Source organism: Monopterus albus, unplaced genomic scaffold, assembly GCF_001952655.1.
Source record: "Monopterus albus unplaced genomic scaffold, M_albus_1.0 scaffold389.1, whole genome shotgun sequence".
Classification (NCBI taxonomy): domain Eukaryota; kingdom Metazoa; phylum Chordata; class Actinopteri; order Synbranchiformes; family Synbranchidae; genus Monopterus; species Monopterus albus.
The window spans coordinates 249638-266062 of record NW_018128269.1 but is presented as its reverse complement, the minus strand read 5'-3'; the positions used below and the strand labels follow the sequence as shown (position 1 = coordinate 266062).

Here is a 16425-nt window from a genome sequence, read left to right as displayed (position 1 = left end):
TGCCATGCATATAAACATGCTGTCTGATTTCTGCCTTAACCTGGTTTCTTTACTTAAGTGCATGTAAACACAGTCACTGTCACCTACCCAAGTCTGTGTGGTTCCACAAGGACCTTTGTACGTAGGATTTGTAAAGTTTCATTGCACATTTCAACAGAATAAAAGACTGTGTAGAAGTCAGATAAGTCTAGAGTAGAGGTACGTGTAGTAAACAGGCAGATGGTATGCATGACGCATACCATCTGCCTGGGTTGCAATGAGGACATAAACCTACGCTACTCCTTGTCTCTGAGCTGGTTTTTGCACTCCACTTTTCAGCACATTCCCTACCACCGATTATGTATAGTGTGCATTGGTGTGCCGTTGTCAAGACCTAACTGCATGATCACACATGACTGCTCAACACCCCACGAAAATACACACAAACACACTCTGCATCCAAGCTTACTCCTGGCTTCATGTGACAACAGGGTGACACACTGTAACATGGACACAACTGCAGGCAGGGTTTCTCCTCAACAAAATGTCATGCTAAAGACATCGTTTAATCCTAGCGTGAGCGTTATTCATCACACAGGAGCTTATGTCCTCTTTGAGCCAACCAAACAGGTTGACTGGTTGGTAGAGGTGCTAATTCTAGTTTTTCAAGCAACATGTTTCCTGTGCAACATGAATGTGGCATTGACAGTGACATAACACTTTGTGTGTGTGTGTGTGTGAGTGTGTGTGTGTGTGTGTGTGTGTGTGTGTGTGTGTGCGTGCTTTGTGTAACAGCAAGAGGGCAGTGAGTGTATGAACCCTTTCAGAATCAGTTAAGTTAGACCCTACGTAACATATCTAATGCTAACGGTGTTGTTGAGAATATGACACTCGCAGGCTCGTCACAGCCACAGAGGCTTTTGAACTTGCACGTGACATGACAGGGCAGATTAGTGTGTGCCATCTCTCTCATGCAACTGGTTACCTAGTGTCTAACAATAGTCATGTGATTTTGGGAGGACACTGATATTTTGTTACCCTTGATAAAAGCATCGGCTTAAAACCAGAAATCAAAAGCAGCTTTCTTTTCTTTAGAACAAAAGTTTCAGTTCTATTCTCTACTCTTTAGTCAGCGAGGCATTTGACAGACAGCTAACGCTGTGGAATTTATCTTGAGGTGTTGCTAAGATTGTCAGCACTCGGTTGACGCCTGACCGGGGGGCATTGTCAGTAAAATGGATTTGATGTTACCAGAAGTGAGCAGATGAAAAGAGGTGAAATGGATGGAATGAAAGATGACAAAGAAGATGAACATAAAGATGAAATTTTTGACATTTGAATTTGAAAGAGTGACATGTTCTCTGACAGTTGAATTATTTTCCTGACAAAACAAACAAGAAAACAAAACATCCTGGTGTTTGTTTCCCCTAATTCCTGGATTAACAGTTAGCATTAGATTTTCTCAACGACATGCTTTCCTGACCTATTGCTGCCCTTTTTTTCCCCTGCTATGAAAAGAAGAGGTTGAGTTTTTCTTTTGTATTACTACTACTTCCTGTTCTTTGAATACTGTTGCTGTACCACTCTGTCTGTGTGTGAAATCTGTCTGCCTTTGCAGTTGCAGCTAGGCTAAATACACAGTAATTTAAACTCCTTTAGTGATGTCACCCAGCCTTTATAAGCAACCAACGAACCCAGTTACCACAGGGCGTGTAATTTATAAACAGTCAAGGATGCACATGAAGCCTAGCTTGTATATGGATATCTTCACTATTCAGAAATAAAGCAGCTGTTGAAAACCTGTGAAATTACTGATTAGAGATTAATTTGTATGCAACATATACAGTGCCTTTCAGTGCTCACTCACTCTATCGGCTGGCAGAAATTCCCAAAATGAAAAACACAGGAGAGCATACATGCCTTACCATGAAACAGGAGTTGATATCTGCAGTTGTGGTGTAAAACCACTGATACATATATATATGATGAACAAAGGTTAAGTCAAAATATTGTGAACACAGTGGCTGCCAAATTGCTTTTTTGCACCCAGATTCTGCGCAGTAGTGACCAGAAGTGGAGTGACATTACCGGACCAATCAAAGCTATCAAATCAACCAAAATACATGTATTTTTATATCATCAAATAACTTATTTAAAAACAAACTTACCAGAAAAGTAGCCACTTATACAAACATCAGTGTGATAATATCTACCAAAAACCACAGAAGTGACCTCTGGGAGAAATTTATCTTACTTGTACTTTGAGTTTTTAGTTTGCTCATGTCCCATCCGCTAACATAGAGGAGGCAGGATTTCTGACCTATACTGCAACCAGCCACCAGGGGGCGATTAAGTCACAGTGGCGTCACTTCTGGGAGCTGTTATGACTGTTATGGCGTCCATATTTTATGGAGTCTGTGTAAAACCATTGACAATCTTCAGCTAACAGGCAGATTTTTGTTTTTGCTTTTTTGCACACTTTTCCAATTTGTGGTTGTTTATATATTCTCACTAATTTTGGATTGTTTTCTACCTCATTCCTACATATCTCACTGATTAAGCCTCTCAAATATATGTCTAAACAAAGCTTTGGGAATACTTTTATTTGGGAGTACACAGTATTGAGTAGTACTTTCAGTAGCTTGCTGCAGATGAACCCTGGTAGTCATCATTCTGCTACACTGTTTAAGGTAGTTTTGTATTCAGCTATGGCCTTCACAGTAATACTTTATTATTGCATTTTGTTCAAGTGTAATCTTAGAGCACTAACTCAACTGATGAGATATCTGCCATCTCTGTATGACAGTAGATTCACACATTCAGATTCAAAACCTGTAGTTCTGGGAGTGTGTCGTGTTGGATAAAAAATTTATACAGTATTTACAGATATGTGCTCTGACTGGCCAATAGTTTTCTGACGTATCCATTGTACTACATACTGCTACGCATGTTGGGAATGTATTTCCAAACGTTCTTCTTTATGTCCTAGTAATTCATTAAAGATGTCTTAGAGAATTGGGAAACTGGAGACACTATGGTAAGTATTTCCATTATTTTGTTTAAAATTCCTTCACACTGTGGAGTCATGTACTGTATGTATGAAAGACAGGTACAACACTGACTATTTTTGCCAGTGGCCACTTGTAATACTGCAACCAGAAACCTTCTGGGGCACAAAAAGCATTTTCTCCCTTTACTACAAAGTTGTTTGTAAAACTGTTGACAGAACACCTCAAACTGCGAACCAGGTCAGAAATGTTATACTTGTAAAACTTTCCCAGAACAGAGTTTTGTTTTTGTGACAAAGTCAAGTCTATGGGACGAATGGGAAACACTGTGGGCCCTCAACGTGGAAGCAAAGTCAGAAGAGAAAGAAATTTGGGCAAATGTGCCAGGTGAGCAGTTTTCATTGGGGAGAATGGGTACCATCATGTAATCTGGTATCCAGCTTTCAGAATACATCCATGAGTGGACTGGAGAAGGAATCAGCTTCAGTTTCCACTAGAATCAAGACAATTGTGATTGGCTCTCACTTGACTGTTGCTCAGACTACGTCAGAAGATATTTACATACAGTTGAGCGTAGCTCAACTTTCCCCTGTAGCGAAACTGGGCATGTTTTGAGTCTGTCAAGCTCTTCAGGGGGCGCAGAGCTGCAAGCCAGGTCTCATTCACAAAGAATGGCAGCTGTCATTGGCCTAGCCTTTTGAATCCATATGTGTGAATGCACCATGAGACTTCACTCTGTTGTACTGAGAAGACTGCAAATCCTGCTGCAATGTAATCACTTTAACATTAAAGTGAGTTTGCATGTAGAGAGAGAACATTTCCTTTTAGTGTTCTCCTGGGGGACAAAATGGAAAGAGCCAAACAGAAGAAAAGCAGAAACAAAGAGGGCTTGAAGAAAATGACAGGAGTCAAATGTAAAAATATCAGCAGTGATAACAGTTGACAGGGATGGGAGAGAGGGATAGAGAGTGTTGGAAGACTAGAGAACGAGAAGTCAGGAGAAGAAAGACAAAATAGAATACTGGGTGGGGTTGCACAAGGTAGAGCGGCACACACCAGGGTGTATTGTGATGACAGCAGGGAGCATATCACCGGGGGAGGAACTACACATGCATACACAGACAGGGAGGTGGTGTGGGAGGCTGGACGAGAGCAACTAGAAGGGAAGTAGGGGGGATTAAACAGAGTAGCCATTCCTTGCAGTCAGAGTTGGAGCGCTACTGCTGCCTCAGTTATCTCTGCTGACAGCTGCTGTACTCCTCCGAAATCAACCAGAGTGCTCAGGTCACTGGGAAGGTGGATCAGCGTGGCTGTGGCCAGGGGTTTAAGGACCTTCTCTTAGAGGTTCATAGATCAGTGCTGCTGTTTGCCACACTTCTCTACTCTGAAGAAGTGGAGCTATTGTTATACTGATGACCTGGAGCAACAGCAGTCTGTTTTCAGGCAGAATGGGACACATTTACAGACCCAGCTAGACAGCTGGGAGGCTGAAACAGAAGAAGGAGCTGCTGGGGTACACTTTCTTCTTCTGCAAAGATAGCATCATGCATATCCTACAACCATACTGCATCAACAGGTTGGTTTGTTTTTGCACTGATGTTTTTCTGTGTCTGTTTGGTGTGTTGACAGTGGGCGTGTGGCACTGCTGGCATCCATGTTTTGTACCTCATGTTTACAACAGATCAAGTGTAAAAGGTCTGTATTGAGTGTAGTTAAAAAGGACTAGCTTCTGTTTAATATAATATTATCATCCTTGCTTTTTAGACACATTCTTGAGTGCATAATAGCAGCCCACAAGTTGGATTTGCAAATGATTAATACAGTGAAGTAATAAAATACCAGGAATTCTCAAATAAAACAAATCGTCTAATTATTCACGATTCTCGAAGCACTTTTATCAACTCATTTGTTGCTGTCTTTCTTTTTGCTAAAGTCATTAGTAGGGAGACTCCCTCTCTGTGTTCATATGGTGAGATTTCTGAAAATGAATATGCAGTAGGAGGGTTTGTAGCTTTGCAGTCGGGTAATGTTTTTTCTTTTCATGACGTGGGAGGTGATAAGAGTTGTTAATGCATGTTAGTGAGCCTACGAACCACACTAACATAAGCTCCCACCCCACCACAGCATCTTCCAGCTGACGATTTTTCAGTTGATGCTCTCAGGATGAAGCTATGGACTGGATGCTGGGTATGTCTTTGCATACTGCAGCATTTGTTGCAACTGTAACACCATCTGCCCTCAGGTGTATTTATAGCCACTATATGTAATTATAACACAAATCAAAGCTTTGTAGCAGTGTTCATTCATTTAGCCTTCATTTTATCATTTTATGGGGTTAAGGGGAAAGAAGGGAGGCGACCTGCAGCATAAGTTGGCGGCCAGACTCAATTTGCTGACGTTGCACACACACACCGTGCCTGTGTACATGGTGTACAGCACTGTAACTATTAGACTATTGGGACTATTAGGAGGTAACTGTCATGCCATCCAACTAAATCAATATTCACTGGTGAGAAATCCTGGAACCATCAAGGAACCATTGTTTTGAGGATGGTTGTTAGTGATGTGCAACAGCTTTGAGAAGCTAGCAACAGTAAACCCAGTAAAGCTTAGCACTTTGCACCCAACTGTTCATTTTCATTCAGCTCTAGTCATTTAGCCTTTTTCAAGTCATTGCTATTGGTTTCCAGCCCACAACTCAGTTTATAAACCCAATATACAATTCCTACCCATGACCAATCAGACAACATTAGCAGCTAACTAGTGAGCACAGTGGAATGTTTAGCAGCTAAAGAGCAATGTATTTCCTTATGAAGTTGGTGGAGACCAAAACAGAGCTAAAAGTTAGATGGAATTTGACCTTACATGCACTAGGTGGATGTAAACAAGCTTCAAATGAGATAGTAATGTTTCTCCATGTCTGTTGGTTGTGTAAATAAACAACTGTTTGCTAGCACAGTCACAGTAGCAACTTTAGAAGGTGATGATATGTCCGTTTTAATATGTTTTAAGGTTGTTTCACTGCCCTCTTGTGATGAGACATGAATGGATGCGACTATATGTTGCACAGAGAACATTTTCTTGCAGGTTTATTTAGACATCTACCATTTAACATTGTAGATTGCATTGTTAGTGTTATTTGTACTCACTGTGCAAGTTTGTTTTGACTTGAGGTTCACAGCCAAATAATTATTTCAATTGGTGTGTTTGTGTAAGTGGATACTAGACTTGATGAAGACTCTATTTACCTAACCTTCACCAAACTTTACATTTGAGTAATTAGTGTATACAGACCATTCAATACTGACACAAGCTCCAAAAAATTATGTTTATTGATGCTTTTGCTTTTAGAAGATGCAGAAATAATAATTTGGGGCTTTCTTTTATGGTAACTCATCACACAGTGATTTCCAGCCAGAGCAGACAATTCCCTGCCATGTCAGTGCCTGGCCATGTGCACGGCAATACAGTCTATGTTTATTCTACCGTAAAGAACAGAGAAAGAGACACAAGAGATTGGATTTGACAGTAAGTGGAAAAGGGAGGGAGGAGAATGGTGTTACCTAATACTGCTGTTGGAACTTTAGAGAGGAGAGGAGAGGGGAGAGGGGAGGGGAGGGGAGTGGGGGAGAGAAGAGGATGAGGAGAGTTGAAGACAGAAGTGAATGAGGAAAGAAGGAAAGCTGAGGGAGAAATAGGGAAAATCCAGAATGGAAGGGACAGAGAGACAATTTATGGAGCAGAGAGGGGGAAATAGGGATGGTGTGGAGCAAACAGCCAGACATAGGGGTAGTCAGAAAAAGGACAGGAGAGACAACAGTAATCCAAACTTGCTGCTACTGTAGGAGCAAACACAGACTCCACCCTGTGATAGTGAGAAGAGAGGTAGGAACTATAGAAAGAAATGGCAGTTGGGGAATTATCTAGGTACTGGAGCATGTCTGTACTGTACATACAATATGTGCTGGCTATGTGCATGTATGTGTTTGTCAAGGCACGTGTGTCATTGGTCTAGGTATGAGTCATTTGTTCATTTGTTTCTGAGTATTTCATACAGACACTTGTAAATTATGTCACTGAGAGTAAAAAGAAAATGTAGTAACTATATGAGTAACTTTGGACTTTTTTCCCTAAACAGTCACATTAATTAAACACAATAGTCACATGTTTACAACACAAGTGGCATTTAAGTGGGTAATTACTAACTCAAACAAGCCACTGCACAGTTACTGTGTAGCAATGGAGACAGAGGGATATAAATGAGAATAGAGTCTACAGCCAGACTTTACATGAGGTAAAAGCTCATATCAGCATGCTAACATGCTCACAGCGATAATGCTAGCATGTTATATTTCACAGGTATAATGTTTACCATGTACAGTGTGTTAGCATGCTAACATTTGCTAATTAGCACCAAACATTAGTGAAAGCGTGTACTAAATTTCACAGCAGTCCATCCAGTAGCATTAAAGATATTTCAATAAAAAGAAACGTCTGTACCACTGACGGTATATAAATGTTGACACTATAACTCCCTGAAGTGAAGCCGCTGTGACTCGATCTCACTGTGGTGGCTGGTTGCAATATAGGTCATAATCCCCACCTCCTCCATGTTAGTGGATGGGACATGAGCCACACTGAAAACTCAAATTACAACTCAAATACATTTTTCCCAGAGGTGATTTTTGTGGGTTTTGGCAGATATTATCACACCGATGTGTGTACAAGTGGTCTTTTCTTGGTATGGTTGTTTTTAATAAGCTATTGGTCTCATCCGAGACGGTGACATGTCAGCCTACACACGGGAGGTTGAGCAGCTGGTCCTGTGGTGTGGTCACAACAACCTGGAGCTGAACACACTCAAAACAGTGGAGATGACAGTGGACTTTAGGAAGAGCCCCCCCACCTTAACCCCCCTCACCATACTTGGCAGCTACTAAGAAGAAGAAGAAGACTCTGAACTGGTGTGTTGTACCACTGAGTGTTTTGATTTACTTCATCTCAGCAGCTAGTGGACTAAAGGACATATCGAGGCATCGAGTCTGTTCTCTGCATCTCCATCATTGTCTGGTTTGGCTCAGCAACCAAACAGGACAAGTACAGACTTCAGCGGACAGTCAGGACTCCAGAAAAGGTCATTGGTGTGAGCCTGCCCTTCATGGAGGACCTGTACACCTCATGGGTCAAAAGGAGGGCAGCAAAGATCACTGCAGACCCCTCACACCCTGGACACAATCTGTTTGAACTCCTCCCCTCTGGACGGTGTTACAGGTCATTGTGCACCAAGACAACCAGGCACAAGTACAGTTTCTTCCCCCAGGCTGTCACTCTGATGAACACTTGACTCACGACAGTATGACTGGAGAATTACTCTCAGTGCAATACCTGTGTATATATACATTGTACGGATTATAAAGATCCATATGGGTCTCTATTTGTTATACTACACAGCCCTATGTTAGTTTACTGTTTACTTGCCCCTTGCATGGGGATATGTACATGCACACTGTGAGCCGATGTACCTGAGTCAAATTCCTTGTGTGTCCAACAGACCTGGCCAATAAATCTGATTCTGATTTCTGATTGGATCATATAAAAATAGGTGTATTTCAGTTGATTTGACAACTTTGGTTGGCGGTTTGATACGTCACTCAACAACTCTGTCGCTACTGGTTAAAAAACACAAAACGGCCCCCCGCCGTACTCATGATATTTTGGCTTGACTTTTGCATAGTGGAAGGAAGTGGCGACACATTATTCATATTTATATACAATCTATTGTTTGTAAAAAAAAATTAAAAAAAAATTGGCAGTTCATCAAATAGTTGTTGAGATATTTTTGCTAAGTGGACTGACCAACAATGCCATCCCTAGAGCCATTCCACTAGCATGGCTTCAAAGAGGATAAATATCAGCTAACTACAATCTGTACAGTATTGTTGACCATTATCAAATGCAAGTTTTACTTTTTTTTATTATTATTATACTTCCTACTCTTTCAACCAGCCGCTGGTTTTCATTCATTTTTGGATTGTATGAATGTTACACAAACTGTGAGCAGATTCTTAAAACGTTAATGATATGGTGCACATTAAATGTTCAGATTTTGTCATGATTACACTATTGATCTGTGGTAAAGCTGTTTGAATGCTTGAAATGCTTGAATTATACCAGAACATTCTTTTTACAAAAATGAATGCAGACTTGTTCACTGTGAGGTGGTGCAGAACTCTGATTTTCTGACATCTTGCAGCTAAACGTTTAATCTGTTAATTAAAAAGTGTCAGATTAATCAATACTGAAAATAATCATAAATTGTGGCCCTGGTATGTATAGTGATTGTTTTAAAGTAAATGCTAGTATATTCTTACACAAACCTTTTTGTTCCCCCCCCCAACCCAACCCCCACATCCCCAGGTGGCCAGATGTGCCAAAGAGAAAGAGAAAAAACAGCCAGTGTTCGGTGAAGAGTATGTCTGGTAAGGATTTGTCATCTTGGTGTTTTTGATGTCTCCAAACAAGAAGTGAACACATTTCAAAACATGTTGATTCTTTTAGATGTGCTGGAGGATTTGGATCAGTTGGATTCATTCTAGCCCATTACTCTGCAGCTAGCTCCTCTAGGCTTCAGAATGGTGTTCTCATTGTCATTACTGTGATAATCTCCTCATCATCATTTTATGTTTTCTCTCAGAGGCATCCTTCAGCTAGTTCACCTAAGTGACAAAGCCTAAGCTTGAGGGATTTATTTGGGTACACTATAGCTGTGTAGAAAGGTACAGGTACAGTGTAAAAACTTCAAAGCTGGTCCCCAAATGCGAATTACAGTTTCACACTTTATTTAACACTCAAATTACCCAACGCACACACTGTGCAAAAGTCTTAGGCCATCATTAGTTCAGCTGTTTTATCAAGGTTGTAATGATAATTTAGTCTCAGTCTCTTTATTAAGATACAGCCAGAAAATACAGGAAATATGTACACAATACTTATAAAAACACTTTCAGAACAAACTGCCTTCTGCAGTCCCAAGTTATTTGTTTAGTGTGACCTCCCTTTGCACTTAGCACAGCTTGAATTGTATTGGGGAGATGGTCTTGAAACCATGAAAGACCCTCCACCATGTTTCACTGAAGGCTGTGAGCACTCGTTCTTCCACCTCTCTCCAACTCTTCTTCTCACATACTGTCAATGATTGGAGCCAAACCTTTCAAACTTTGATTCATCACTCCTCTTTTCCACTGATCTTCACTCCAATCTTTCGAAGCTTTTGCATATCTCAGCCTTTTCTCCCTGTCCCCTTCTGAAAAAGGGCTGCTCTTCTTGGCTGCTGTCCTTCCACAAAGGCCGTTCCTGATCAGGCTTCTTCGGACTTTGGAAGGACCAACTAGGCATCCAGATGAAGCTGCCAGATGCTGAGCCAGGTCACTGCTGGATTTCCTTTGGTGTCTAGAAACTCTAGAAACATCTCATCAGATTTTGACAGTTTTCTTCGTCTTCCACTCCTGTTTTTGTCCTTGACCTCTCCGGATTCTTCAGATTTCTTTAAAACAGCTTGAGTACCACACCTGGAGTATTCAGTTTTTTTGCAGATTTTTTTCTGACATTGTGTTTTTTAATACTCTGTATATATTCCTATATTTTCTAGAATAATAAATATTCTTATATTTTCTGATAAAAAGATTGAGAAATAAATATGCAGAATATAGTCACCATGCCATTGCTAAAACAACAAACCTAATGGTGGCCTAAGACTGAACAGAACTGTACATGACCAAGAAATGCTGCAAGTCCCACATGCTTAAAGCAAGTTTCATGGTTGATTAAAAACACTGGTATATTTACACACTAAACATTATTATGTGACTTCTAGATGACATAATACAACTCCCCTAACTATAGTTATCAAACACAGGCCTGTTTTGCTCCTGTGTTCACAAACTTAATTGGTGTTTTTGGTGTTGGACCCTGTGTTCAAAAGCCTTGACAATCATTTTATGAGGTTCCAATCCAGTCAAATTTTGGTAATGGGACAAACATTTTGTATGTTGAAATCACGGACCGCACATTTAAGAGCCTGGTGGATCAGTCACAGGCAAATGTTATGTTTAATACTCTACTAGAATCAATTCTTCTTATTGACTGGTGTGAATGACCTCAACATGTAGGCCTTTCTATTTGTATTTTTGAAGCCAAATGTGGGCTGAAGCCTTGATGAAACTCTTAACAGTACATGATGGAGCATTAGACATGAAGAGAAAAGTATACTTATGTATTGTCACTTACCATAGCCTGATTTGGCAAGTAAAAAAGTATTCTGTCCTGTTTTTGTTTTGCTAAAATTAAACTCCAGAATGCTTGTACGAAACAACTTAGAGTTGTACAATATTTTGCAAGCGACTCACCCCTTATATAGTAAGAAGTGTATATATAGAGGAGGTCTTCAGTGTTCACATGATGAATCACCTGTATGCTCACAGTCCTGAATAGGTCCAGCAGCAGTTAACACATGGTCAGACAGTAGTTGGATACATAAGCATTATCCAACCATTAAAACAAGGATGAAATTATGAGAAAATGGCCAAAGGAAAATAATAATAACCTTGAGCAGGAAGAAATTTTGCTTGTGCTAGAGGATGTACATAACAGAAGATAACTAATAAGGGGAATTTAATACCGCATTATGGAAGATTTAAAATGTCTAACTTAATAAAAAAAAAAAAAAATCAGATATATAAAGTGAAATACAGCACCTTGAATGAATTTATGTTTAATGTAGAATGAAAAATTCATTCCAGGAAAATTAAAAATTAAAAGCAGTTTATTCAGTTATCAACACCTAATTAAATTTCCTTTAAACAAATGCTTTGTGTAGCTTATTCCTCTGCACCATAGATTACTAAAAGCATACCAGGGAACCACACTGCTGTACTGCGTGATATGTGTCTTCCTCATGAAATGTGAGGGCTACATTTTCCAAAAAAAGAGCTCCAAAGGCTAAGAACAGCCAATACGTTTTATGGTCTCTGAAGTAATACAGAGTTAACTTTGTTATGTGTAGCACGCGAAGCTAGCAGAGTAGTATAAACACATCTGGCCCCATGCATCACAACCCTCCTTACCTCATCATCCTCACATTCATTGTTCACCCTTCTCTCATTCTACCCTGTCTTCCTCTCACACCTCCTCCTCCTCTCCTATAGCTCTTAGCATCTCTGTTCCAGGGTATGTCCCCAGCTACCTGGAGAAGGATGAGCCATGTGTAGTGTGTGGAGACAAGGCGACTGGTTACCACTATCGTTGCATCACGTGCGAGGGTTGCAAAAAAAAGGAGAGCATCTTCCTCTTATTGCTATTATACATGAGCCAAGAAGGCTGCACAGATAAGAATGGTGTTTACTCCTTGATAAGCCCCTCCCCCAAACAGAAATGGACCAATCATAGCTTATTGGCCATAATAGGGGTGGAAGGTCTGTCAAGCTTTGGATTTCTCCACAAAGCTGAAGAGGTGTGCATGCAGGGGTTGTGATAAGAGACACATTTCATGAATAAAAAGTTCAGATGGCAGTGTACTGTATAAGTTGTAGAATGTCATGAAGATGGGTAATATGGCACAAATCTCACCTTTATGTGATTTGTCCTAGTGTATTTTGGCATCATTTTCTCCTCGTGGTGCACCAAGCAGCAGTTTGTTCAAAACCTCCAACAAGAGACATGGAGCCTTTACTGCACGCACAGTAACAAGCTCAGGTGTTCTCACCTTGAGTAATTCATTTCATCCGCTTCTCTCTCACAGTGGTCGCTCAGCTGCTATCTACACCCTCTGTCAAACATGGACACAGAGATTAGAGGTGACAGAAAAGAGAAGCTACTAATCTCATTCATTGGACTTTTAAAATGTTCCTGGTTCTTACAAACTGAGAACCCAAGAAACTTAATCAGTTGCACCGCACATATTTTTACTCGTGTATGTGCGTGAAATGCCTGCACTTTTGAATCCTGAGCTTACTTAGTGGGCTAGCTACAAAGCTCTGAATAAAATCTTCAAAAACATGATTTGAAGTATGTATTTCTTTTCTTATTGACATAACCTTGGTGGACCAATTCAAACTGACACGGAATGACAGTTTAAGTACTTTGGAATTACATGCTTGAGGTTTATTTCTTTTGCTGTCATGGTGCTCTTTCAGGGTTAAGGCTGTTTTATGGCTTTTTTAAGCTTTTTTTTGTCATCTGTCTCACAGGACTAATGTACTGCAGTTTCAACAGACATATCAGTTCATGCTGCTGATTCACAAAAATATGTGACTCTCTTAGCAAGTTTGTTGTGTTGGGAAGTGGTAAAAGTTACTCAGTCAATCATACATTTTATATTTTTATGGGCTGATAACTTTACTTTGCTGCGTATGAATATCCAGGTAAAAGCAGAAGCACTGGTAGCACTGAAGATTAGAAGAAGATGGGACTTCAGACTGAAAAGCTGGTTGGATGTGACCTGGAGTTAGGCATAAAGCAAAATAGAACATTAGATTTCTTTTAAAAATTAATTCACCCTCACTACACTATACAAGAATGACCGTTGTATTACTTAACTATTCTTGTCACATAGATCCTGCCACAGAATCATCAGCCTGCTATGTGATGTGACCTATTCAATGTACTTGTGTTGTGCTAATCAAAAACACTGATTTGTTTTTGCATTTCATACTGTTGAAAATTTCCCTGTCACTGAATGGTCTTTCTGCCTGTGTGTTTTCATTTTCTTTGATTGTCCTTTTTTGTTTCTCCCTCTTCTGTTTCTTCGTTTACTTTCCTGTGTCCAGGGTTTCTTTCGCAGGACCATCCAGAAAAACCTCCATCCATCTTACTCCTGTAAATATGAAGGCTGCTGCATCATTGACAAGCTCACCCGCAACCAGTGCCAGCTGTGTCGCTTTAAGAAGTGCATCTCTGTGGGCATGGCCATGGACTGTGAGTTATTCTTACATGTATTCTTACTAGGCCCATGAGGTTAAGGCTGCTATAGTCAATGTGCAGCAGAGCAGATACATCTTTAGCCATGCTAGTGCATGGCTGTATAGATGGCCAGTGTTGGTCTATCAGTTATGTGTATCACTTTGGTTCAGACATTAATGTCCCCAAAGAACAAATCCTACTGAACTTGTTGATCCCCCTGTGTTGTTACCATGAGATTCCCATTTTTAGCTTTAAATGAAATGTCTTGACTGTTGACTTGACTGACTATTGGATGGACTGACACAAAATGAGGTACACACATTCATGTTCTCCTAAGGAAGTGGAATTGTATTTTGGGTTTAGTGCTAATTAGCAAAGCATTACCTGCTTATCACTGTCTGCATGTTAGCACTGTCTTTGTGAGCATGTTAGCAAGATATAATGTGTGTGCAACCTTGGTAGCAGTTATGAAGCAGAGTACTCTGTTGGAAAGAATGCACAGACCAATGAGCACATATGTGCCACATTTGTCTGTATTATGTGTGTACAGGTGTACACATACAGATTGTGATCTTACTATTTATAGAGATGAATAACACTGTCAAGTACCCGTGCACATACTCAACAACATCATTTCATCTTTGGAATGATGTTAATTTAGCAGCACATCTGTTCATGTGGATATAAAGATTTTCTTTCCATGGGATATTTTTTTGAAAACACTTAATATGGAACATCTGGACTTCCAGCACACTGCACTTAAATTAGATTGCTTCAATTTAATTTACCACAGTAGCCACAGAAAAGGTGGTCCTTTAAATTTCTTTGCTGTAATATGTTTGTTGTAGGCCTGCTATTGAACACACAAACAAACAACAAAAGATATGCCTAGTAAATGCATCACAAACACACACACATTTTTGCATCTTGGCTAGTCTGTAAAAGCTTTGCTTTGTGATTTTTTTGTGGTGTAGGTGTAGATCTGAGCATCATGTACACAGCCTTGTGTACAGTATGTTATTGCTTTGTTACCTCCACCAAGGCAGAAGTAATGTTTTTTGTTAGCATTCGATGGTTTGTTGATCTGTTTGTTTACTGGGTGGTTTGTTCACAGCATAACTCAAAAAGTAATGAATGGATTTTGATGACATTTTTTGGAGAGGTAGAGTATGGCCTGCAGAACAGTCCATCATATTTTGGTGCTGATCCAGATCATCATCTTGAATACCTTTCCAATTAATAATGATATCAATGTGATTCCAAATGCTATGGGTAGGTTTTCATGGTCATGGGGTCAAAGCATCATTAAGATTATTGCTTTTACATGCAATGGCTTTATGGCGACAGTGAGTTGCCTTGGCAAAGGTTTGTGCTGTCTTAGTGCTGTCTAGTTTTATTATGTGACACAAAGACAGAAGCCTTGGATTTGTTAAATTATTTAGTTCATCTGCCAGCACAAATTCATCTGTTCTTCTGTTCTCATACCAGGAATAAATTCACTGAAAGTCATGCATTTAGTCCACGTGCATGCAAGAAATGTGAGATGATTTTTTTTTTTTCATTAGCTATGTTAAATGTGCACAGAGTGTTCAAGTACTCAAGACAGCAGATCTCTGATTAAAAGCAATTGCTGTGTGAGTCATCCAGTCACAGTGCATAAATGACTGCTAACCACACTGGTTAGGGTTCATTACAGTGTCCAAAATGCACATGAAAAACAAAAGCTGCTGTTAACAGTTGTTACTTGGCTGGGCTATATGGCCAAAAACATTTTCATAATATTTTTCATTCATTGTAATTTATTATTGATTTATGCGCGTAGTCCCATTAATGAGAAAAGAAACACGTTCAGCTGTTCAATTGTTAGAGCTCAAGAACACATGCAGTGTATTACAGTGAGTACAACTGAATGTGAACATACAGTGCAAGAAAACTCCATTGCATCATTTTTAATTAGAATTCGGTACTAATTAGTATTCAGTTTTGGATCAAGTCCCACATAAATCATGAGTTTTGATGTGGTTCTAAACAATTAGTGAAATTTTTAGTCAAAAATGTAATAATCTCCACAACCAACATAGCTTAACATACAGTATATACTTATTAGGCTCATGTAAGGCTTAGAGCTGTAATTCTTAGCCTGAACCCCACCCGACGGGTCGGGCTTAATTTCTATCATTTTTACTCAGGTCGGGCTCGCGCGTTAAATGAGTGGTCACGTGATGCGTTTCAATTAGCGCGAGAAAGATGCATTGCGAAGAACGAAGATGGATGAGGTGAAACAAAGGCTTGCCTCTGTTAAGAAAGACTCATTTTTGTTGCCGCGTTGGCCTATTTATAAATAATTAATAATTGTAATTTGTAATGTTTTTCCTTTTTTTTACTTGTAGGCCCATTTAGAGTGCTGAGATGTTCAATACGGTATCAATAAATTATGTTAAAACATGTATAAATGACTCATTCTTGGCAAAAGCTGTGTGCG

General features: G+C 39.8%; 1 protein-coding gene across 2 annotated transcripts in view; it reads left to right on the top strand.

Moving 5' to 3' along the window:
* LOC109951451 (thyroid hormone receptor alpha) overlaps positions 1-16425 on the top strand; it is a 64513-nt gene that overhangs the window by 39677 nt on the left and 8411 nt on the right. For both annotated transcript variants that reach the window (XM_020585965.1, XM_020585966.1), the window contains exons 4-6: positions 9405-9466; positions 12191-12310; positions 13809-13958. In XM_020585965.1, the coding sequence (XP_020441621.1) occupies positions 9405-9466; positions 12191-12310; positions 13809-13958 (332 nt within the window). The remainder of the gene's footprint in view (positions 1-9404; positions 9467-12190; positions 12311-13808; positions 13959-16425) is intronic.